Source organism: Crocodylus siamensis, chromosome 12 (assembly GCF_052110815.1).
Source record: "Crocodylus siamensis isolate JL-2025a chromosome 12, ASM5211081v1, whole genome shotgun sequence".
Classification (NCBI taxonomy): Eukaryota; Metazoa; Chordata; order Crocodylia; family Crocodylidae; genus Crocodylus; species Crocodylus siamensis.
In genome coordinates this window covers 6,045,143-6,069,381 of record NC_143406.1, presented here as the reverse complement: position 1 = coordinate 6,069,381, position 24,239 = coordinate 6,045,143, and the positions used below count along the sequence as shown (strand labels likewise).

General features: G+C 38.6%; 1 protein-coding gene across 9 annotated transcripts in view; it reads left to right on the top strand.

The window, feature by feature from the left end:
- Positions 1–24,239, top strand: part of VPS13D (vacuolar protein sorting 13 homolog D) — a 183,236-nt gene that overhangs the window by 86,336 nt on the left and 72,661 nt on the right. For 6 of the 9 annotated variants that reach the window (XM_090024785.1, XM_090024784.1, XM_090024787.1 and 3 more), the window contains 15 exons: positions 211–341; positions 4,147–4,322; positions 4,950–5,073; positions 5,578–5,813; positions 6,830–6,938; positions 7,565–7,728; positions 8,418–8,526; positions 11,599–11,778; positions 12,086–12,202; positions 12,541–12,690; positions 15,231–15,380; positions 16,749–16,845; positions 18,970–19,121; positions 23,691–23,825; positions 24,044–24,211. In XM_090024785.1, the coding sequence (XP_089880911.1) occupies positions 211–341; positions 4,147–4,322; positions 4,950–5,073; positions 5,578–5,813; positions 6,830–6,938; positions 7,565–7,728; positions 8,418–8,526; positions 11,599–11,778; positions 12,086–12,202; positions 12,541–12,690; positions 15,231–15,380; positions 16,749–16,845; positions 18,970–19,121; positions 23,691–23,825; positions 24,044–24,211 (2,198 nt within the window). The remainder of the gene's footprint in view (positions 1–210; positions 342–4,146; positions 4,323–4,949; positions 5,074–5,577; positions 5,814–6,829; positions 6,939–7,564; positions 7,729–8,417; positions 8,527–11,598; positions 11,779–12,085; positions 12,203–12,540; positions 12,691–15,230; positions 15,381–16,748; positions 16,846–18,969; positions 19,122–23,690; positions 23,826–24,043; positions 24,212–24,239) is intronic. The other 3 variants (XM_090024788.1, XM_090024786.1, XM_090024783.1) reach the window with 1 other exon arrangement.

The window sequence follows — 24,239 nt, the reverse complement described above, 5'->3', positions numbered from 1 at the left end:
CTACTAAATCTCACTTTATAGGCAATAAAAGTTGTAGCTACACATCAAATCACAGCTATTTCTTCTGTTAAAAATACATGCAAGGTGTAGAATACTTGTACTGTGTCTGAGAAACCCATTATTTAGAATATTCACTTTTCTTATGCTAAATATCATGTTGCAGACAGTAACTACTTCTGTTTTTCACTGATTATTTTATTTTATCATTAGGTATTGATGTTAAGAAGGGCAGAGGTCGCTATATTGACACTTGCCTGGTAACGTTTGCACCTCGCTATCTACTAGATAATAAATCAACACACAAGCTTGCCTTTGCTCAACGGGAGTTTGCCAGAGGTCAGGTAAGAGGACTTTCTGTTTAGCGAATACGTAATGTATATTTTTAATAGTTTAAGTATTTTTTTTAATAGGCTGTCTATTAAAAAAAAAAAAATAAATAAAAAAAGAGTTGTAATAGTCACAAGATCAAATTCCTGTAAAGCTGACTCAGCCCTTCTGAAGTTTGGCAAAGTTTACAGTCAGTCTTTTGAATCAGCTTAAATATTGGGCAGCTTTTCTGAACTGTATGGATGTTAAATGTCCTTCTCTTTCAAATAGGGATCCAACCATGTGCTCTTCCTGAAAGTGTAAAGGAACCTTGGAAAACAGGGCTGGAAAGAACCTCAAGAAGTAATCCTTCCCCTCACCTCGAGGAATAGCAACAATTCCTAAATATTTCCTGACAGATGTTTGCCTATCCTGTTCTTACAAACCTCATCTCTATGCAACTTCTAGTGTTTAACTATCTGTCCAGCTAAAAAGTTTTATCCAGTCTCTCATCTACGTTTTGTTGCTGTAATTTTAGCATGTCACTTCTTGAGCTATGGCCCTAGACATGGATAATTATTTCATTCTTCTTTGGAGGAATCTTTTGCATATTTGAAAATGTATGTCTCGCCTCAATCTTTTCTAGGATGAACACACTCCATTTTTTTCAATCTTTCCATAGAGGTCATGCTTTCTAGATCTCTCATCATTTTTACTGCTCTGCTCTGGAGTCTCTCTGACTGATTCACAACTTCCTTGAAATGTGGTGCCTGAAACAGCACAGAATAGACCAGCTGGGGCCCTACCAGTACTGAGTACAGTGGAAATATTACTGGATGTCTTGCATAATGACACTCTTATTAATATATCCCAGTATGGCATTTGCATTTTCACAACAGCGTGATGCTGATTTTTGTTTAGTTTGTGATCTGCTGTAATGGCTACTTAGCAGGTCACTCCCCATTTTGTATTTGTACTATTGACTGTTTCTACCTAAGGGTGTAATTTTGCCTTTGTCCTTATTGAATTGCAGCCTATTTGTTTCATGCTGTTGCTTTAGCATGTCAAGATTGTCTTGAATTCTAATCCTGTCTTCTCATGTGCTTCAAACACCAAACTAATTTAAGGGGTGTATTTGGTAGCCGTATTGGTCTGAGACAAAAAAAAGAAAGGCAAAACTCTCAAACTTGGTTCAGAGATGATACCTTTTATTAGACCAACTAAGACATTGCAATAAATATCATCTTTCTTTGCGAGCTTTTGGGCTAATTTAAACCAAGTGAATTTAAGCATACTCTGTTCCATTATCAAAGTCATTCATGAAAATATTGAATAAGACCTGTGTTAAGACAGGTCCGTACTGGATACATGCTTTCCGTCTGACAAGGAACCATTGATAATTATTCTTCCAGTATGGGTTTTCTAGCTAGTTGTGCACCTGTCTTTCAGTGCAGACTGTGTTTCCGTAGCATGTTTATGAGAGTGTGCGAATCAAAAGCCTTTCCAAAGTCAAGATACATCCCATTGACGGCTTCACCACAGCCACAAGGCCTGTTCCTCTGTCACAGAAGGAAAGCAGATTGATTTCATTTAAACTTTTCTTGATAACCCCATGTTGGCTTTTACTTGTTGTTACTTATTGCCCTGTTATCTTCTGTTATTTACCAGTAGATTATTTGTTTCAGTATCCTTCTGGAAATTGAAGTTAGGTTATCTGATCTGTTATTCCCTTGGCCCACCTTCACCCCCACCGTCCCTTTTTAAAGAAAGGCACTGTGTTTGTTCTTTTACAGTCTTTTGAAGTCTTACCTGTCCTTTCCGAGTTCCCAAAGATTATCTCTATCTGCTCAAAGATTTTCACCCACTTTCCTAAGAACATTAGAGCATGGGTGCCAGCAGTCTAACTTGATTTGAAAGCAGCTAATTTATCTAAGTAGGCTGTAACCTGTCCTTTCTCTGTTCTGGCCTGAATTTTTACACCCTTGTCTCCTGATATTAATTGGGGTCATCCATCACAGTTACACTTTTTAGTACAGTTTTAGGAAAGGACAGTGAAACACTCCTCAGCATTATCTGTTACCAGTCTTCTCTGACTGGGTAGTGAACCAACTCCCTTTTTCCTAGGTTGTTGTTGTCTTACCCCAATGCATTGTAGAAAATGTTCCCTTATTACCTGTTAAGTCCCTTTCTAGTTAGCATATTCACTTGAATACAAGATGAGGTTTGTCTCCCCACACAGCATGGGTGGGACTCGCATTACAAGGAAACCCCTGTGAGAGAAGGTATATTTTACTTTGAGGCTTATTTACATCACAAAATGGGAAAAACTAGCCCAGAACAGGGATACATGGCAGTGCCTTTTGAGAGAAGGTCTATTGCACTTTGAATAAAGCTGTCTCACCCCTGAGGCAGGAAAAACAACAGAAACGGAAGCAAAGGAAACAAGATGGCCTGACCCTGACTTTAACCACCATTCGTGGTGTCTGCCAGAGTCTGCAGCTCTAGGATCAGCCCTGTTAGCTATCAGTGGGCTCATCTACAACTCTTTGCTTGACCAGTGGGAGTGATCATCCTCGATTGTGGGGGATTGCTGCTGGACAAGGAAACTTCATGAAATACATCGTCCATCAGTGGGTCAGACTGACCAGTGTTTGTCAGCAGGGGCAGCCAGTTTCTGAGTGTACCAACCTGTTCATCATCTTTTGTTGCCGCTTCTGCTTTTTTACAGCCATTGGGCTTTCCCATCCAGGGGGGATATCACATGCATTATGTCAGTGAAGCCCTTGGGTTCCTGGATGCTTCTCAGCCTAGCTGTCCCCTTCTGTAGCTGCTCCAACTGGTTCTTGAGGGATTCCACCAGCAGTCACCTCTCGCATCAGACTGTTTCCTATATCTAACATAGTTTTCTTTAACAATGTTATTTATGCCGCATTTCTTGCATGTCCAGACCCAGAACCTTGGTCAAAGACCCAGGGCTATGATCCTTGTCTGGGTATGGCACCCAGGTGCAGGTAGAGGACTTGCAGCACTGACAAATCCAACTCTGCTGCTAGCATTTCCCAGCCGCTTTGGTACTGTATATTATGACCCCTGAAAACTCTCCTTACATTCCCTCTCTCAACTCCCAAGGTCAGTAGGGTATCCCAAATCACTAAGCACCTAAACTTTTAAACTCCTTTTATTTAGGTCAGCTCTGTTTTCCCCTTGCTTAAAGTGCAGCAGTGATTGAGGGGTAGAAGGCTAGAGCCCCTACTGTTTCACTCAGCTTGCAGGCCTCTGGCCCCACTCGCACAGTCCCCAGGCACACTGGTATAAATTACAGATAATGAACGAATGTCTATAAAACTCGCCCATCTCCAAGGATCAAGGACTTGCTTCTTCCTGATGAGGACAGGTTCCACTCAGCACTCCCCTGTTTGTTGCTGTCCTGTGTGCTAGCTATCCTTTCCCCCATTTGTATTGTGAGAGTTGAGTCATTCCCTTCCTATCCAAGGCATGACGACATTGCAGTGTTATTCTGTATATATCATTTGTAAATTGTTTTCAGATCCTTCAGGATGAAAGATAGTGTGACAACATGTAAATTATTACTATTCCTGGTAATACCCAGGAAAGGATTATTCTCATTACCATCATTCATTTTATGAAACAGTTGCTTCATTTAAATTTCAGTTTCTGGATGGAGACTTTATTTTGACATACATTATATACTTTATATATAATATATGTGTAGTATGTATTATATATATGTTGTATATTTTCTGTGCGTGTTTGTACACGCATAATATATTTGTATGGTGTTTTCTAAAGTGGTGGTGTTCCTTGTTCTCTTGTTTTCAGGGTACATCCAATCCTGATGGCTATATTTCTACTCTTCCTGGTTCCAGTGTTGTGTTCCACTGGCCACGTAATGATTATGATCAGTTGTTATGTGTACGGCTAATGGATGTCCCCAATTGCATTTGGTCTGGCGGCTTTGAAGTCAACAAAAATAACTCCTTCCATATTAACATGAGGTAGTTAACTGCTCATCACTTTTTTAGTCGTTTCCTGTAATAGAGACAAAAATCTTTAGCTTTCAAGTGCAGTAACCCAAGACAGAATTCATTCTGTATTTTGCCTTTCTTTTTGATGTAGTGTGAAAGGCAGATAACCCAAAATTCAACAAGTGGGTGATATGTATTAGGATTAAAAGATCTGTTTGTTGATGCTTATTTGTATTTGCTGTTAGCTGGGAAGGAGTCTAGGCTTTCTTCATGCTCTTTTTTGCACTGTTGTACTTGGACATTGAAGTCCAGAGTTCTGTCAGCATGGAGATGATTCAGCTCATCTATATCCAAGTTGTAGCCTGATTTTAAGAATCTGATGAGGACAGAGAAATAATAATTGGATATACTTTGGGAAGTCCTTTGTAAGCAAGTTTTTTAGCTCAAAGGCCAAGTTTTATTAGTTTCCACTCTACCATTTTTAATCTGTCTGTTTGCAAATTCTAAAGGTATCTGATTGCTCTTAATGAAATGATTTGGCTGATTACTACAGCATTGGTTAACAGCGCTGACCTAGATAGTAGTTGTTAGCTCCAGTATGGCATGTGCTTAAGAATGCATTAAACATATTTTGCTGTTTTGTTTGACATTCTTCAGGGACACTCTTGGGAAATGTTACTTTTTACGAGTAGAAATTACCCTTCGAGGAGCTACATACCGCATCTCATTCAGTGACACGGATCAGTTACCCCCTCCTTTTCGCATAGACAATTTTTCCAAGGTAAAAGAGCTTTAGCTGTAGTAAAAATATGGTTGTGTGCACTGAACATATTTTTGGGATCCTGTAGGAGGAATAATGCACCTGTGTTTCTAATGAAGTAATCAGGACGGTCACATAGTAAGAAACATTTGTGTATTTAGGTATTAACCTGTCTTTAGTTTCCAATACAAATTGATATTCTGGTTTTCTTTCTTGAATTTGCATTCTTGTGGAAATGGTCAGCTTGGCAACTTTGGAAGAAAAATGAAATCTATGTGCAAAGTTTATTAGCAGCCATCCTCAGATAGTCTTTAATGATGAGACTTGTGTGAAGAAAATAAACTCCTCAAAAGAAAGTAGAAATGGAAAAGTTGCAAAAAGTTTCAGTTGGTTCATGCAGATAACAGCAGCAATATGACTTGAGTAACACAAATGACTTGCAGAAAAGCTAAAAGTTGCAGTCCTGAACTACCACACTAGCTGACTGCAGAATCTTTTACACATTTTTTCCCTGTTTTATTGCAGGTCCCAGTTGTGTTTATTCAGCACAGTGTTGCAGAACCCAGGCTCTGTACCGAAGTGAAGTCAATGACCTCTTTAGATTATGCATGGGATGAGCCTACCCTACCACCTTTTATTTTGCTGTCAGTGAAAGGGGCAGGCTCCTCAGAAATCACCTGCAGTATGAATGACTTCCAAGACAGCAAACAGCTTTATTATGAAAATTTCATTTATATTGCTGCCACACATACTTTCTCAGGGTAACTTTTATATTGCATTGAAAAACTACTTTTTTTACCCATTAGTCAAAGTTCTTCTGTTTCAAACCTGCTGATGTTTTACAGTATTGCTCTTTGAAAGGATTTCCAAAACTGCCATTAGTATAAGATGATTTCATCATCTCTGCCATTGCAAAGACAAATTTATTTTACTGGCAATCAAGGAAATGCCTAGTCCATCATGAAGCAACATGTGGGCATGAGGAAGCTTGGTAATGGCACCCAGTGGGAGGTGGAAAGTAGGGGAACTGCTTTCCTAGGAGTATCTGTGGATATCTGATCATTGTGATATCTCCAAGTGGAATGAGCATAGCTGGATGTATCAGATTAGTGGGTATTGATCTGTGTGGGAGCTTATCTTTTATAAAATCTCTGAGTGTAGCGTGTGGGAGCTGTAACTATATTCTGTTTGTTATTGACTCTGCCCTTTGGAGACTGAGCCCAGGATTAGTGAAAAGCGTAGCTTAAATATTACAGAGACCTTAAAGCACACAAAGCAAGTATGTTGCTTGCCAGTTGTTCTGGAACATGTCAGAACCACTTCCATATAAATAACTGTTGAAAGAAGCCTCATTTGAGGCTGATCTGCCATGTTTCAGCTTGTTCACAATTGTAGGACTGAGGCAAAAGCCACTTAAGCCACTTATTAGCCCTTAAAATTGATGTAAACCATCTAAAAAGTAATGTTAAATTGAACTCCCAAGTTCAATTTATTTGGCTTCCTTGAACAATATAAGATGAATAATAGGAATAGAATAATAGAAACAAAGCTCCTTTAAGAATATAAGTAGTATACTAATAGTTTATATTAATGAGCCCGTGATAAGATGGCAGATCAACATAAAGGATTACGTGGTTTTAATTTGTCTACAGTGGAGTGAAGAACAAATATAAGTGGGCATGTTTGTCTGTTATTATTCTGGTTCAGTCTTCAACAGAAGCAGCAACTCTTTATAGGTATATGTCTGAATACAGATTAGATTTTCTTGGTATTCTAGTTTGCAGGAAGGAACTGGCAGACCAGTCACTTCAAATAAAGATGTTGCTTATGCAGAGCTTGTCCTGGATGTTTCTCCAAAGACCCAGAGAGTCATACTAAAGAAGAAGGTACAAAACTACTGACACTTGGGGGCAGGGGGCAGAAAAGAGAAGTACTTGGCTAGGACCCCAGTTGATTTATGACTCTAGTAGCATTTAAAACCTTTAGCAGCCTTATCCAAATATTGCTCAGTTGCATTTTTTTGAAGTTACATATTTGGCATTGCAAAATACTTCACTATCTGTTACAAAATAATTCATGATACAAAGGATGCTGGTCCCCAGAGCATAATAGTCAGACAATAAAAAAGTGTGATGTGGGGTCAGACCTGAAGGGGGTTGGAGAAGGAACAGAGAGGAACTGAGTTTTAGGGTTGGATTTTTAACAGTAATAGCACCTGCCATATGGAGACAGGGGAAAAGATGCAACAATAGACAGTGGCACTGCAACCCAAGTATTTCTTTCCTAACTTTTAAGAAACATATTTATGTATGTTTTTAAATAAATAGCATCTGCTTTAAAAGAATTTTAGAATCCTAATCGTGTTCATTAGTAATGTAGCCCGACCTCTACAGTTACAACAGTGTGGAGGATTTATGCACATTTGATATCTGCGCATAAATGAATGGATTTTGATTGCCATAGATTTTAGTATACTTTAATGGAGCTTTTCATCTTCGTATATGTTCTTCAGGAGCCAGGGAAGCGATCCCAGCTTTGGAGGATGACTGGCATTGGAATGCTTTGCCATGAAGGCTCCTCAGTTCCTCATAACCCGAATAAGCCTTCTCCTCCTCGATCTGTTGAGTCCTGTCTGATCTTAGATATCGCAGGTTTGGCTGCAGTCACAGACAACAGGTAATTTGGATTCCATTTAACTATCGATTCTGATTTGTCTCATTAAATGGGAATATTATAAAAGGTTGGAATAGCCTTAAATATTTCCATTTGGTTAATCGTTAACTTGGGAGCTGAGTAATCAGGCTTTTGCTGCTACATCAACAGAAGCTAGTAAAAACCCAAGTGTCATCAGCTGATAACTGTTTCAGTTAAAACTATTTCTACTGAACCAAATGTCCACAACCAGAACTACCGCTATGGCAATTAGCATTGTACAGTATCAGTAGTTATCAGATAGACATGTAGATTGAATCATCTTCTGGTGCCTAGACATGCCCTTCTCCAGTAGTGCTTGCGATATACTAAACACTGGTTGCATGTGGTTTGTTTTTTCAAGTAAGAAAAGACTTTATTCTTTAAGGCAGCCAAAGCATCGAATTTTATCTGCCTTCATGCATGAACCTCATTATATTATTTTTGTGTGCGATGAGTATTATCGATCGCCTTTGCCCTCCTCTTCCCTCTTGCATCCAAATTAAAGGATAATCAGTTCAGTGCAGCAGTAGTATTATAGAAGAAATGAGAGGGAAGGTAGAATAAAATACATTTTAAGGTTGTATATTCGAGGAGAAAAAACTTAAAGAAAAAATAAGACCTAAAAAAATGGAATCTATAAGATTAAACCTTTTTGTTTGTTTGTTTTGAAGATATGAACCCTTGATGTTGAGAAAAGCAGATCGACGGCGCAGTACTACTCAGACATGGAGTTTTCGAGATGGGAAGCTGACCTGTGGTATTCATGGGCTTGTTGTACAGGTCAGCATTAGTAATTCTATATTTAACTCACATTAACTACTAACTGTTATGAATTATGGTTAAGTCTGATGAGCTAGTAATCCAGCGATTTATAAACTTCGTTTGAAATACCTAACACAGGGCACAGAAACAAATGTTCTGCTATTGGGTTCTTTTTTCCCCCTTCATAATTTTAAAAAAGTTTTATGTTCTGATATTTTTACTGGTAAAACTAATTAAATCCAATGCAGCTGTCTTTTTAATAATTTGTTTGCAAATCAGTAAAACTGGAGGCAGACTTTACAGTCTTGGATGTCCCAGTTTGACACCCAAACCCATATTTAGTTAGCTGTTGTTCAGCGTGGGTGTAGAGGCTCTGAGCTGTCACATCTGACACAAAAAGTTAACATGAACTAGAATTGTGTATCACGACTGAAAAGTAGGCCAAAAAATTTGGATGCTGAATATGGACTTGGATGTAGAACTTTAGGTATCCAAGTCTGGAAATTTTGGCCCAATAGAAATATTCAGAGGTAAACAGGATGTACAAGTCTCATTGATATAAATTTGGGACTATGCATACTCAGTCAGGCACTACATTCTTAATGGTCCTGTTTTCCAAAAGCTTCTTAACCTGATCTCTCTTCAGTGCATACACTTTTTAAGCAGCCAACAAACACATACACATTTGATAACTCTGTATGCAGCTGTTAGAGTTTAATTGTTCAAAAATGTGGAAAGCATTTTGGAACTCTGGCTCTGAGAGCTAAAAAATGCTGGCATTTACATTGCTCTGTTCTAGCTGTAACTGTATATTTTGTTTCATTTGGTTTTGCTCATATTTTTCTGTTCCTTGCTTTAAAATGATGGAAGGAGCATTCTGAGCGTGTACGCTCTCTGTCACAATAGAAATAGAACTTGTTTTTTGTGATAAAGTATAACATTCATAATTAATTTTTCATAATGAAAGGATGTTCAAAGACAAATGTGCAAGCTACGCCAATAGGAATCGACCTTGGCTTAGTAAAAAGAGGGACTCTTCTAGTTACTGTGTGAGTGCTTTGATCAAACGCTGCCTGTTATGTGAACTATGCATCTGGAATGGATTTGTATGTTATAGTATAAGAGCATCGCTGTTCAGGATTCAGAAGGTAGAGGGTAGAGGGACACTGTTGAGATATGCGAGCCCTATATTTGACCTTCGGGGTTTTTTCTTGTTCCTAAATTCCATGTAATTCTTTGTGTATGTGTCTTTTTCCAAAACAAATGCTTTGGATGCTTGTTCGTTTTCAAACAAAGCAATTAAGCAGAAAAATCCAACAGCTCAGCCATATTGATGACTAACCCTGTAATAAAAAAAACATAAACCCAGCATGTGCATGCAATAGAGGAAGAAATATTCTGGCAAGAACCAATTTGAATCTGGAGACAAATTTCTTCTGTTATGAGGAAAGAGAATAATATTTATGGAATTTCTTTTGAAGTTTCACTAATGTCATTTTAGGATTGTGAAACATATATGAAAGTAGTGATTATACAAGGTACAAATCGATTATCTTGATGCTCAAAGTCCTCTGTCTTCAAGGCAAAAGGGTGACAGCAGAAATGATGTGTTTCCATCTTGCCCCTGCCAGTCTTGAAATTAAGGGATAGCACTGGAGTTAAATATGCATTGAGTTAGCATTCACTCAGTAATGCCCCTGACATGCATAACATTTAAACACAATTAACAGATTAATTGCACCGTTAACAGTCACACAGCCATGCGTTCAAGTCAGTTTAAGGCATGATAATACAGTAAATAAGCCACAACATTATTCCACATAAAATGTGGACTAACTCCTTAAACCAAATGTGTGGCCAGTTGGGGCTGGCCTATCAAAGATACTTAGTTGTCAGGATCCAGCATGGAGTAGTCCCAGGGTTTGGGACATACCTGTCCCCTACCCAGTTAGGCTGGAGGCAAAATCAGTCCCTGGAAACCAAACCGCCACAGGCAAATGAGGATGCATAACAAGTCTGACATTGGGGAGCATCTCCCCAGTCTCGGACTCACCACACCACACCATACCACAGATGTTTAAAAAAGGCATGCGCTGCTGAGCTGCACAGGGACCTTTCTGACATTCCCAGCCCCTGAGGTCACTGGGAACAACAAACTTCTCCACATCTTGAGGTCCTTGTGCACCAGGGATGCCAGAAAACCAATGTGTGTAGCGCATGCATTTTTTAAAGGTCTCAGTAGGACAGAACTCCAGGATCAGGAAGAGGCTCCCTGATCCCAGGGTTCCCACGTGCCAGGACCGGTAGAAACCATGCGTGCCTCTCAACTGAGAGCACACGTGGCTTTCACTCATCCCTGGGGACAAGGAGCCCAAGACTGGGCTGTCCCAGGTTGATTCCCTGGTTCCATGGCACTGGGACTTCAAAAAAACAGTTTTGCTTCCCAGGTGGGTGAGATGCATGGCTCTTAGTCATCTGCAGCATAGGGATCCCAGGATTAGGCTGCAGTAGGCAGATCCCAAGGCCCCTGCTTGCCTAGATCTATAAAACCTTGTACGCCAGCCCAGGCCACTGGGGCCTAGGATCAGACAGTGGCAGGCCTATCTCAAGGTCTTGGTGCCAGGAAGAATTAAAAACTGCTTGTTGTCTAGCTGGGCAGCCTGTATGGTTTTATAGGTCCCAGTGCACAGCTCTATGTTTTAAATTTTCTGATGACTGAACCTCTCAGTTACCAGAAACTCCAGAAGTTGAACTACTATAAAAGACTGTATCTGCTGCAACACTCCTCACTTATATTGGTACAGAGTGGGAAAGTATAATGGGCCTAATGGCCCAGCCGCTCAAATCAGTTTTCCAGCTGCATAACTACGGAGAGGAGAAAACTGTACATGTTCTCCTTAGATTGGAATTAATGTGATCTATAAAACAGAGGTGACTGAAATAATGTTTTAAATTAATGTATTTAGGCACAGTGATCTGCAGTCATCTGAAACATTTAACTAGGGTTTTTTGGGGTGAGGGTGTGGGGGCCTTGGTTTTTTTGTAGGGTTTTTTGCTGTACCCTTTTTTTGTTTGTTTTTTCTTTTCTAGGCAAAAGGAGGAATGTCAGGTTTGTATGATGGGGCAGAAGTTGTTCTTGGTCCTGATACTTCTTTAGAGGTTTTGGGGCCAGTTCCACCTGAACAACAATTTATTAACCAGAAGATGAGGCCTGGATCAGGAGTATTAGCAGTCAGAGTCATCCCAGATGGTCCAACTCGAGTTTTACAGGTGCAAGTCCTTCATATATTATGGATCCAATGGCATTATTACTTTTGGCAATGTTCTGTAGTATTCTCTGAGTATGTTCTTGATGGTTTTTTAGTGCGGCTTAAATTCTTATGCAAAACAGAGGTACAAATTGGCATTAGTAATAGCATAAGGGGAGAAACCTTAGGTAATGTATATTAGATTCTGAAAAAAATTGTTGTTGGATTTAGTTTAAAGCTTATGTGCTACTGAATAGCTCAAGTACATCTGTGACTCTCCTTGTTATATGAATAAAAAAAGACACCTTAGCAGCTCATTTTTGTTTTAGATAACAGATTTTAATCAACGGAGAAATGATCGTTTATCCTGTGAGGGAGAAGACACTCCAGTTACAGAACAAGATTTACGCAAGTTAAAGAATCCAGACACAGAGCAGGAATTAGAAGTAAGATAGCTCTTTATTTCCCTAAAAATAGAAAGAAAGAAAATAAGGGCGTGTGCAATATTTTCCCTTTAGTCATTTCTGCTACTCAAATATTTTGTTTGGTTGCATTTTTCCTATCACATCCCTAAATTAGAAATTGAAATTCAGCAGGGCAGGTTGAGTATATTCAACTTGTTGCATAACATTGGTGTCTATAGCTGAGGGCCTCTGTGTATTTAAGGACTTTGTTGACAATGGAATACTAACCATCTCTGTTAAACCCATTAAATAAATGCATTGGTCAGAACTGTATGTTTGGCATCAATATTTTTTTCTAAATATCGTTTTCATTTTTGCAGGTGCTAGTGAAACTAGAAGGGGGATTAGGATTATCTTTAGTTAACAAAATCCCTGAAGAGCTGATATTTGCAAGCCTCACTGGAATTAATGTTCACTACACACACCAGTCAAGCAGTCAGGTGCTTGAACTCAGTGTACAGGATGTACAGGTAACTGTATTTTGGAACAAATTGAGATCTTGCTTTTCAGTACTCATTAAAAGATTTAAGGAACCCTGGATCTGTATTATAACAGGTGTCAAAGAGTAATACACAACTTGCCAGTGCTTTATTTTGCAGTCCTTAAGAACAGGTGATTTTTTTTTTTCTTCTTTTTTTCTTTTTTACAGATTAAACTATAGAAGGTCTAGCATCTTTCCCTGCTATCCTCATCAAAATGTGTATTTTCTCTATTGAATCTGTCATCTAAAATGTCTCTCTTTTTTGACTGATCTAGCAGTCAAGGTGAACTTGACAAAGTTTGAAATGATGCTACAGTTGAGATCATTACTTTTTAAAAGCATCAAAGTTAGAAGTACTAATTGGAAAACCCCAACAGGAAATGAAATGCAGTGTTAAAGCTGAACTTCTCAAGCAAGGCACCTCTGCTACCTTAATGCTGCTCCCAGCAAAATGAATATCGGTTGCATCATGTTTTTTGCAGAGTTTGAAAATTATGAGCCACAGATATATGCAATATATCTGGAATATATAAAATTCTTGTATGTACTGGGTGTGACCTCAAAGAAAGCTGTGTGGATAGCATAATCCCAGTATAATTAATGTTAAGTCATAAGATATCATCTGTAATTAAGTTTAGTTCCTTCTGAATCATAAGTCAGAAATCCCTTTGAGTTCTCTTCCAATTCTGGGGGAAAAAATGTTCTGTGTTGGCTGCAAGTGCAACTTGACTAATTGTGAGGCAAGTATCTCATTTTATGGATTTTAGAGGAACCGAAATCAGGATTATACTAGAAACAACTTGCAACCTTGGAAGCCTCATACAAAGTTCATTTCAGTCAGTTATGGTCTTTCCATTGTCTTCTGTTGGTTTTGGATCAGTCCCATAAAGAAAACCAACAAGGCATAGCAATAAAAGCCAACAGGCCAACTCAAATACAAATGGTTTAGTGAAATAATTAGGCTTTCTATCTGTACTATATTAAAACTGGCATACCGGTTCTGTATAAAATAGTTTTGAGAGAGTTTTCCCTTTTTCATCATTACATGCCAGATGGCAAATTAAAGCGATTACTTTTGAAATTTATTTTTGACAATTTTGGCTTTTTCTGCCTACACACTGAGAACAGATGAGGATTCAGACTAATCTTTCCTTTTAGTTTGATTGCAGATCCACATTTGATGTTCTGCACCTGGGCTGCTTTATTGTCTTTTGTCTTATACAGCTACTTCTCGCTTAACGTCATAGTTACGTTCTTGAAAAATGCGACTAACTGAAACGACATTAAGCAAATCCAATTACGTCACAGTAGTTACCTACTAGCGGGTGGTGGCCAAACAACATTGTAACTGAACTTTGCGTGACTTTCAACGAGTATGTTCTGTAATAGATCAGCGACGTAATAACGAAACAACATTAATCGGGGCGATGTTAAGTGAGGAGTACCTGTACTGACAACTGAGACACCAAACTATTTATTACTACTTAGTTCTTCCACACCGTGTTTTCCTCTAGCTGTTGGAAAAGTCAGAATCTTTTTGCAGTGTAAATAAACCTTACAAAACTTTTTCTCCCTGTTTGATCGCCTATGTCACCATAAGATTGGAAGTCAGAGAAGGAAGCTGTAGCACACTCCTACCATATATAGCTTCAGTAAGATGAGTGAATGCTGTTGTCTGTCTTGCTGTATTTACTAAAATATGGTTCTGCATAACAGGGCATTTCAGGACTTGGCCTTTTCACCTTATCTTTGCTCCTTCAACTTGGTGGTTCAAATTCAGAGCTCAGGAGCAAATCTGAGATCTGCAGAGAACTCTTAAATATTTTAAAATTTTTGTGAAACCTATGCCTAATATGTAAACTATTGCTCAATAACAAGGATGTGCATATACATAGAATATGTTCACGTACCTATATATAGCCTTGAGTACATTAAAAAGGGGGGTTGTGTCTCAGACTCAAACTTAAAATGGGGAGAAATAAATTTTTAAAAATTTTTTTTGTTGATAAACAGTTCATGATTTGTCTAAAAATTCTGATCAAACCTGGCCATCTTGCTTAGCATCCTTTTTCTCTGCCTATATTCATATTAATATTTACATGTTGTTAGCCGTAGCATTTTTGGCAATATTAAGAAAATTTTGGGTCGCTTTGTATCTATGGGTCACAAGACACAAACAGCTCTCCTTTGTGGGCTTTTCTTAGATCTCTCAAATGCATCTTAGCTAACTACTTCCCATCCTTGCAGTGGCAGGATAACAACAACACCCTTATCTTGTGACAAATTAGGATGTTCTTGGTGTTTCAGAGTATTGTACCTGATAATTGCACAAGAGGGTTGGTTGGTTGTTAATTTTTAATGTTAGACAAACACTTGTATTGGATAGTTTAGAAAAGGATGTCCTGCGTTGAGCAGAGATTGGACTAAATGACCATCCAAGGTCCCTTTCAGCTAATTCTAGGAGCTTATATTTTATCTTGTGTCCTTGCATATTTTGAATAATTATGTGATTTCTTTTTAATGTTGTAGGTAGATAACCAGCTTATTGGCACCACTCAGCCTTTCATGCTCTTTCTGACTCCAATAATCAGTGAAAATAAAGCAATTGAGACAGGCCCTGCAGTGCAATTAAATGCAATGAAATTTCCCAGCAAGAATGCACTAACTGATATATACAAGGTAAATTCTTGAATGTAGCATTGAAATGTCACTGTATTCCTTATGGTGTCTTCCTGACTGTTTCTTTCTTTTCCTTGGAGGCTCAGAACAGCGAACTCCCTATACCTGATGAAAAGTGCCTGAAAGTTTGCATATAACCTTTTTTCCCCCAACTACTCAGTTGGTTTAATAAAAGATATAACATCTACTTAAAGAATACGGTCAGGCGAGGTTCTTTAAGTGATTTTACACGTCGCTAGTTTTTAAATAGTCTAACTAAAGGGTATTAGAGCCTAGTGAATAAAGTACCAGCCTGTAGAACACTTCAGTCTTGCAGGCTAATGAAGTGTTTTCTGGGCGATGGCCTGCAGTCTGTTGTGATCTAATTCTGAGGCTGAGAGGACCTTTCAGGTGTCCTTTTAGGATATATGTTCCAGGTATACATTCTCCCAGTATTCTCATAGGATACTTTCATACACAGAATATCCTATGTGCATTATTAAGGAATTGTCTATCCTTTGTTCTTTTTTAAAAAAAATCTTTCTATACCATCTTCAAGAATGAAAGCAAGGACCTGTGTTGAATCATTGTCTGAAGGCTATCCTCTGTAGCACTATAGTAGATTATAGACTGTATGAATTTGGACCAAACCTTTGATTCTTCAAGCTGTTAATTGGTGCTGAAGCTGGCAAGCCTGATCAGTTGTGCTAATCCAGGGGTCGGCAAAATGCAGCCCGGATGTAGCCCGCCAGGCCATTCTATCCGGCCCGCAGGGCCCCTAAAAAATTTAGAAAATTAATGTTTTTCTACCCCTGGCTGCCCATCATATGGCCCTCGATGGCTTGCCAAAACTCAGTAAGCCGCCCTCTGCCCAAAATAATTGCCCGCCCTTGTGCTAATCTTTTTTCATGAGTTGTCTAGGTGAGAAATTTTCTCACTGGTTCTTATGATGAATCACTGTCATAACATAAACCTTATTCTAAATGGCATAAACTTGAAATGTTAATTAACTTCCACTATTTCTTGTTTCATTGAAAAACCTGGGTAAGTTATCAGACTAGTGTGCAACTTAACTCTTCAAAGCGTCCTTATTTATTTTAATGTTGATGCTATTTTTAAAAAAATTATTGCATTATCACAGAGTCCTATTGATAGCAATAATTCTGAAGCTGTAATGTTTAGTAATTGAGTATGAATAACTGAAAGAACTAAGCAGATAGAATTCACTGCAGATTTCTGGTAACTTTAAGGGGGGTGAGACTTGAAACATTATGAAACTATCCCTAAAAGAGCTTGGGTAAGTTTAAAACAGACCTCCTCGCTTAATGCCTTAGGTGGCTTTTATTTCTATTGTTCACACTGTAAATCAAGATGCATTTATCTTTGTAGCATCTGATGATCACAGCTCGGAGGTTCACAGTTCAAATTGAGGAGAAACTACTCCTGAAACTATTGAGTTTCTTTGGCTATGATCAGTCAGAATCAGGTACAGTATAAAGTTACAAGGTCAGTTCCACAATATGCCAATGGCTTTGTCTGCGTACAAAATTAATTCAAAATGCCTGGCAAATTCCATCAGATTGAATGCCTTTTGCTGCCTGGAAACTTCCATTCCAAGGCTTAGATGTATCAATAGCCTTTTTAGAGCAGCTTACATAGTCTATGGTATTTGTTAACAAAATTCAGGCAGCGAGTGACCCATGTAATGTTGTATTGTCCAGTACGTGGTGGCTCAGCTGAAACCCTGTGGGAGGAAGTTGAAAATTCCTCTTCAGTTCCTGGATCTGGATTTACCCAAACTAGTATAAAAGAAATGATGTTGTTAATTTAGCAAACCACGTTTGTTTGGTAATGTTTGTTAATTAAACAAACCAAAGGCTAGAAGTGGAGATCTCTCTTCATTTGTTCCTGGGCCAGTTCCTCTTTGTTAAATGAGGAGGAAAAAATAGGCTGGCCCAGCTCCTTAACTTGTGACCTCCATATGCTTGGCTTTACTTATAATAAAAGTTTCCTTGCTCTCAGCTGAAACAAAACAAACCTTTGACTGTCTTAATCTCAGAGACGTCTCTCTAATCCTTCTATTTTAGGGGTTATCTATCCTTGGAAACGTACTCAGAGAGCAATTCAGGAATATTTTTTAAATAATCTGATGTTATGGAACAAGAATGTCTAAGTGCGGATTTGCACTGAAATAACTGGCTTAGAACAGCTATTTTAATACATTTTCATGTGTAGACCAACATTTTAGACCTTTTTTCTGGCTCCAGTTGATGTGGCATCCTAGTATCTCTCAATCTATGATGTATTTATCCTCCCAACACCCTCGTGAAAGAAGTCGAATATTTTGTCCCCATCTTAAATATAGGAAACTGAGACCAAGAGAAACCAAATGATTTTTATTCTAGGTTATGAAGGAAGCCTTTAGCAAAGCAGAGAATTGAACCAGGCTCTTTTGAGCATCAGGCTAGCACACTAATGATTATCCTCTCAGTTTACTGTATTGCTTTTGCCATCCTTTTTTGTTTTTGTGTATTGTTTCCTTGCTTTCTCAAGAGAGATTTCAGTATTTATACTAACTAGACACTGCTAGTGGACTCTGATATCTTGTCATCAAAGATACAAACACTATAAAGATTACTTGGTAAATGTTTAAATGGAAATGGAAAAAAAGCCACTAAACTTTAAAATTTATAAAGAAGGCTTTATGGACATTAAAATGAACACACAAAGGGTCAGCTTGCCTTTTTTATTTGAAACGCCAGCAATGTATCTCTTTGTGCTCCTTTCTGGACGGTCCAACACAACTAGAGGCTACGTCACATGAGATTGTACCTAAGTTGTTTTTGTCGTCATGTTATCTCCCAGCAGAAGTAAGGGGAGAGGGGGAGAAAAGGAAATTGTAGGGTGGGGGGTTTCTCGACTCAATTTTAGAGTGGGAGAAGGAGAATTGAAGCCAAGATTATTTTGTGTTCACACATGCATACGCACACACGCATCAAGGTCCTCCAAAGAGCTTTTCTGTGTCCTCTGTATATAAGGGGCAGAGAAGAACTGTACAATTCATATGTGAACTGTAAGCATAAACTGGCTGTGAAGGAAAACATTGCGACTGAACTCTAAGGAATGAGATTGTGTTAGGACAGGGGTGGGCAAAATGCAGCTTGGGGGCCAGATGCGGCCCGCCAGGCCATTCTATCTGGCCCGTGGGGCCCCTAAAAAATTTTAAAAAATAATATTAATCTGCCCTGGGCTGCCTGTCATGCAGCCCTCGATGGCTTGCCAAAACTCAGCAAGCGACCCTCTGCCCAAAATAATTGCACGCCCCTGTGTTAGGAAGTTGGGTGGCAGACTTTTTTTAATAACTGCTGGTAGGCAAGTTGGGTTTGGAGCTGAAAACACTAATCTATGCAGGTTCACCCACATCACAACTTAGATATTTTTTGTGTTGCCAAACATAGGAAAGTCATGATCTTAAGTGTGCCTGCTGGATCCATTCATAACCTTTGGCAGATAGTTTTCCTAAAGCTAATAAACATGTATAAAACATGCATTCGTAGTTATAGATGTATTCATCACTACTTGTTTTGATTCCCATGGTCTCTCCTGGTAGCAGAAGTTGAAAAATATGATGAAAACCTCCATGAAAAGACTCTTGATCAAGGTGGGGCTCAAAAGCGATACTACTTTGAGAATCTCAAAATCAGTGTGCCGCAGATCAAGTTGAGTGTCTTCACTTCCAACAAACTGCCTTTAGATTTGAAGGTAAGCCAGTGTATGTGCCTTCTGATCAAATGTGTGCTAGCAAATGCCTTTTGCAAACAGAAGTTTTACTGGAGGAGGAAAGGGTATTCAGGTTTTAACACGCTGCCTGCCATCTATTGCCAGGTATTCAGTATCATCCTAAATTGTAAATTTTTTGCACAAGCTTTCTTGCATCAAAAAGCTGAGAGATTTAGTGTTCCAAACCATCTGCCTTCATAGTATGCTTTGAACCCTGCCTGCCCCAAAGAGAGAGGGGCAGTTCAGATATGAAATGAACCTACTACAGGGCTGATGTTTAGTAGTGTATTCCAAGAGTTGCATATTGTTATTCACCTTAAGGAGATGATTATTGTATGCTCCATTTGCGGACTGTACTCTGTTCACCCAGCTCTGAAGAGTTCTCTTACTTTAATAAACTTAGAGCATCACCAGGAACCGCAGTAAATATTCATCTGCATATGGGGGTCTCAGTTGCTTCCTTCCTCTTCCAGTCTCTTTTCTGCACCTCTGTAGAATGCTTTATAATCCTTTGAAAATAATTATAGAATGAGTAGTGAACAAGGTGGCAGCCATTAGTGTGCCCATTTTTACCCTCCCTTTGAAAAATACCTGTACCCAGAATTGAGAGTTGTATTAAGCTCCAGAATAGTTTTTTGCAGCTTAGCTGTTACTTATTGCAGCAGTGCTGTTAACGGTCACATCTGTGAGCTTTTTAAATTCAGAATAAGTTAGCAGCTCCAGTATGACCCTGGCCCCGAAGTCATCTGACAGTTCTTGCCAGAGGTATCCAGAACTGGAAAAATAAGTTGCTGCTATCACTTGTGCCTGCTTGCTGCCAAGGCATTTTGCAGTGTCTGCTTCAAAAATACTTGAATACTTTTCACTAATGCAAAAGGCATACAACTCTCATCAGAAGCATGAAAATGCACCTTCAGTAGCAAAAGTGTATTTGTGCTTCTCAACTGTGTTGCGTGGTGCATTGCATCAAAATTGTTGCTTTACAGGGAGTTCTAGAAATGTCAATAATACTCTGAAAAGATTACAAAAAGAATGCCTCCATTTGAAGAGAATAGGGAAGTGTTTAATATTGAAGAAGAAAGCCAACCAAACTCCTCAACTCTTGGGGGTAGAATAGGAAGAGATGTTAGAAAACAATTTTGGGGGTTGTTTTTTTTTTCAAATTGATACCTGCAGTCTTGCATGTTCATTTAATGTCAATGAAAAGCTGGTTCCATGTGGCCTTCTAGAAAGAAAAATCAAAAGCACAGCCCTTTGATGCAAAAACAGGTTTTGATGCTGTTCTTTTTCATGAGAACTATGGAAGAGGGTTTGGGTTTTTTTTTTCCCATTCCAGTGCTGAACAAAAACAAATTTGGAGACCTCAAGAGCTTGATACAAAATAGGATTATGTTTCTCCACCCAGCTGTACTGGCACCTGTAGTGGTGGAGAAAGTCCAAATCTAATAATTCCCCTGAACAGAACCCTTCCGCTGTTAATCCTTCTTATGTTCATCACTATATAGTTAAAGAAACAAGAGAGGAGGGCATGCTGCTTTTGTTTTAAAAACAGAGTCATGGAAATAAGAAACTGAGAAATCTGTTGCATTATCTAGTCCATTTCCACCTCTGCCAGCATGAAAGCTGCAGAAGAATGTCCAACTGGTTTATGTGATGAAGGGGAGGACCAGCTGTGGGCTCAGTCACGGGAAGTGAGAGCATCAACCCCACGTGCTCATCTTTTTTTTTCAGAAGAAATGATGCTATAAGCAAAGGCAGCCCAAGAACAGGCTGAGACACAGCTTGTGATTTAAAAGATGATTTTTAAAACATAAGATTTCACTGTCTCTCATCAGCCCAGGGGTGTTCCTTCTCCAAATCTGGCTGAGGATTGGGGAGAAGCAATAACAGAACATGGAGGCCTGTATAGTTGGCTGATCCAGTTGGAAAGAAACATGCATTTTCCAGACAAAGGCAGCATTTAGCGAGAGCTACTTACAGTCCTTTCAAAATCTTAAGAACTTTTGCTGGAAAATGTTACAGTCCCTTGCTATTTTACACTCCCTCCCCAATGCTCTGTGCTATTTTCTTTTTTTATTTAAAGAAACCAGCATTACTTCCGCTGTAAAAAGGGAGGCATGTCCTAGCATTATCCCATCTGCCAGCATTACCCCGAAGATCTAGGCATAAATTTTTGTTTTTTTTCCTCATCAAACTGGTCTGTAGGTATAATATATAATATTATATATTACTTTCAGAGAAGGGAGGTCCAGCATGCTTTGTGTTGTATACAGTAGTTGCACATCAAAGGAAGAATTGACAGTTGATCTTTATAGCCAAGCTTTTCCTGCCACTTCAGATGTTTCCAGACTGCTTATTTATTGTGATGTTAGCATAATAAATAATGTACGTTTTATTAAGTGCCTCTCTTGATCAGTCTGCTTTGTTGTAGCATCTTAGTTTTTAGTAGGAAAAGGCTATTTGTGTAAATAAGGAGCTGGGTTGCTAACAGCTCTTCAATTTCAGCCTAAATATGGCTTTTTTTCCTCCCCTACGCTAATTTAGACCAGCTAACTAAATGGCCGGCAGGTGGCAGAATAACTCATGTTACTTGACTAAGCTGTACACTTTAGCTTGGCACGTAACAATGATGAATTTAGGAAAACCAGGAAACAAATATCAAAGACTTCTTGATACTTTAGAATGTCAGTGCATTAGGTATGTAGTATAAACTCTGATGTTAAGTACGTGACTGAACAAAATACTTCAATAATTTGTCACTTAAAAATGGAGGGGGGGAAATTACATATCCTTACAACTTTTAAAAAGAAAGGTAATGGAAGGTAGAGAGTTCCCCAGTAGTTTTTTTTATTTTACTTCATTGTTGTCTTTAATGTCATTACTCATGCTTGTTATTTTATTTATTTTCCTTGAAAAACCTCCAGGAATTTAAAATTATGAGCAGACTCTAAATGTTTTGTAGTACAAATGTCACTGTCACCTTTTATCGTTACCTATTTAATCAGTCACTCCCTCTCTCTCGCTATCTCTCTCTCTTCCCTCTTTTTCCCCTCTGAATTCACTTTTCCAAACTATTTAGGATCTTAAGCAAAGCTAAGACAAGAGACCGTAAAGTATGGTGCCATTTGTGTAGCATTCACTGTGGAAACCAAGCATCACTAGTTTCCTGTAAACTCTTTCCTGTACGTAATATGCCATGACAATGGAGTCAGTAACTTTGCTGATGTGGTCACTTCTTGGAATCAAAAATGATTTAGAGTCGTGGTTCATGAATGGGGAAAGTACTGCCAATGCCAGCCCTAAAATTCTGTGAGTCTGTGAATTTAAGACAGAGTTTGAGAGTCATTTCCATGAATCAAAATGAACTGTACAAATTCTGAGATGAGCAAAATTATTTCAGCTACACTGTGACTCAGTACCAGACATATTAATACTGTCCAACAGCAGCAGTTGACACCTTTGAAATCCACATCTTTTTATTTAAACCCATTGAATGCACTAATGGGTAGCACTTCAAAAAGGGCACTGTGTCCTTTTCAATCTTACTTTTTCATTGACATCATCTAAGACGATGATGATCAGTTCCCCCACACAACCCCACCACTTTCATCTCTTCCATCATCTTTCTATTAAAAGAAACTTCCTCTCTTGCTGTCATCTCCACCCCATCTCTTTGGCTACTGCCAAGGTAGCATAGGTAACCTAACCTGTAATAATAACATCTCTAAAATGTGCATGATACAGAACATTATGGGATCCCAAAAGCTGCACTGTTAGCAAAAAATAAATAAAAATGTTTATGGCTTGGTACCAGTACCCTTTCCAGTGCCCTTCTGAATGCATAGACCCTTAGGCAAATATTGAATGTAAATCCTGGCTTAGATACAGTGTATCTACCACACACATCACAGTAACTTAGATGCTGATAAAAACTCTGGCCTGCATTCTTTTTGCTAGTACAAATACAAATACCTTCCTTCATGATATCAACTTCAAAAAGCCTGTTTTAAGTAAGTCTCACTGAACCAGATAATGTTGAGGTATACTAATGCCTGAAGCGTCCAGGAAATAATCCCACCTCTGAATATACAAGTCTTCCTCAGTGCTCAAGAAAGGGGAAAACCTCCCATGGCCCATCCAATAAGTACTGAAAGGAAGTTTCCAGTTCCAGATTTGGGGATCTGTTTAATCATGTATATGTGAACAAAAATAGGAGTAAATAGCTGAAGCAACACTAAGTACGATAATCTTAGAAATACATTTTCTGAGAACTTTTTGTTTTGACGTTAAAATTCTATCAAGTTGTGGAAAAGTGACGACTGTGTCAGGCTGGGCACTTGTTTACCGACTAGTAGATAAGTACTGTTCAAACAGTTTCTCAATAGCCAGTTTATGAAAGGGTCCATAACTATTGCCAGCATTACAGAGTGACTATATACATGGCAGAGATGATTCACTGAGAGTCTTGGTTACTTAGAAATACATTCTAGTGCCATAGATGAGGTGTCAGATGACCTTAAAGGGAGTAATACCATTTTCTTATTTAATTAGGCATTGAAAAGCACACTAGGATTTCCTCTAATCCGATTTGAAGATGCTGTGATTAACCTGGATCCATTCACCAGGGTCCACCCGTATGAGACCAAAGAGTTTATCATTAATGATATCTTTAAGCACTTTCAAGAGGTGAGTGTCAGAGAAATCCTATCCGTTAGAAATCTAAATTAAGTGTTTTATGAGGTCTTTATCAGAGAGAGAAATTTAAAACCAGGAGAATAAATCAGTATTTTAATAAGCAATTGTTAATGATGTTGTTTAAAAAGTTGTTATTTGTAAATAATTTGCCCCGTTAACTAAAACAGCTAAGGAAGAATTTGGGGGTTTTTTTTCCTATCTTTTTCCAGGAACTGCTTAGTCAGGCGGCGAGGATTCTGGGCTCAGTGGATTTCCTTGGCAACCCAATGGGTCTCTTGAATGATGTTTCAGAAGGCGTTACAGGGCTAATAAAATATGGAAATGTTGGTGGCCTGATAAGAAATGTCACACATGGCGTTTCAAACTCTGCCGCAAAGGTAATACTTGTGATTATGAATATCTGTT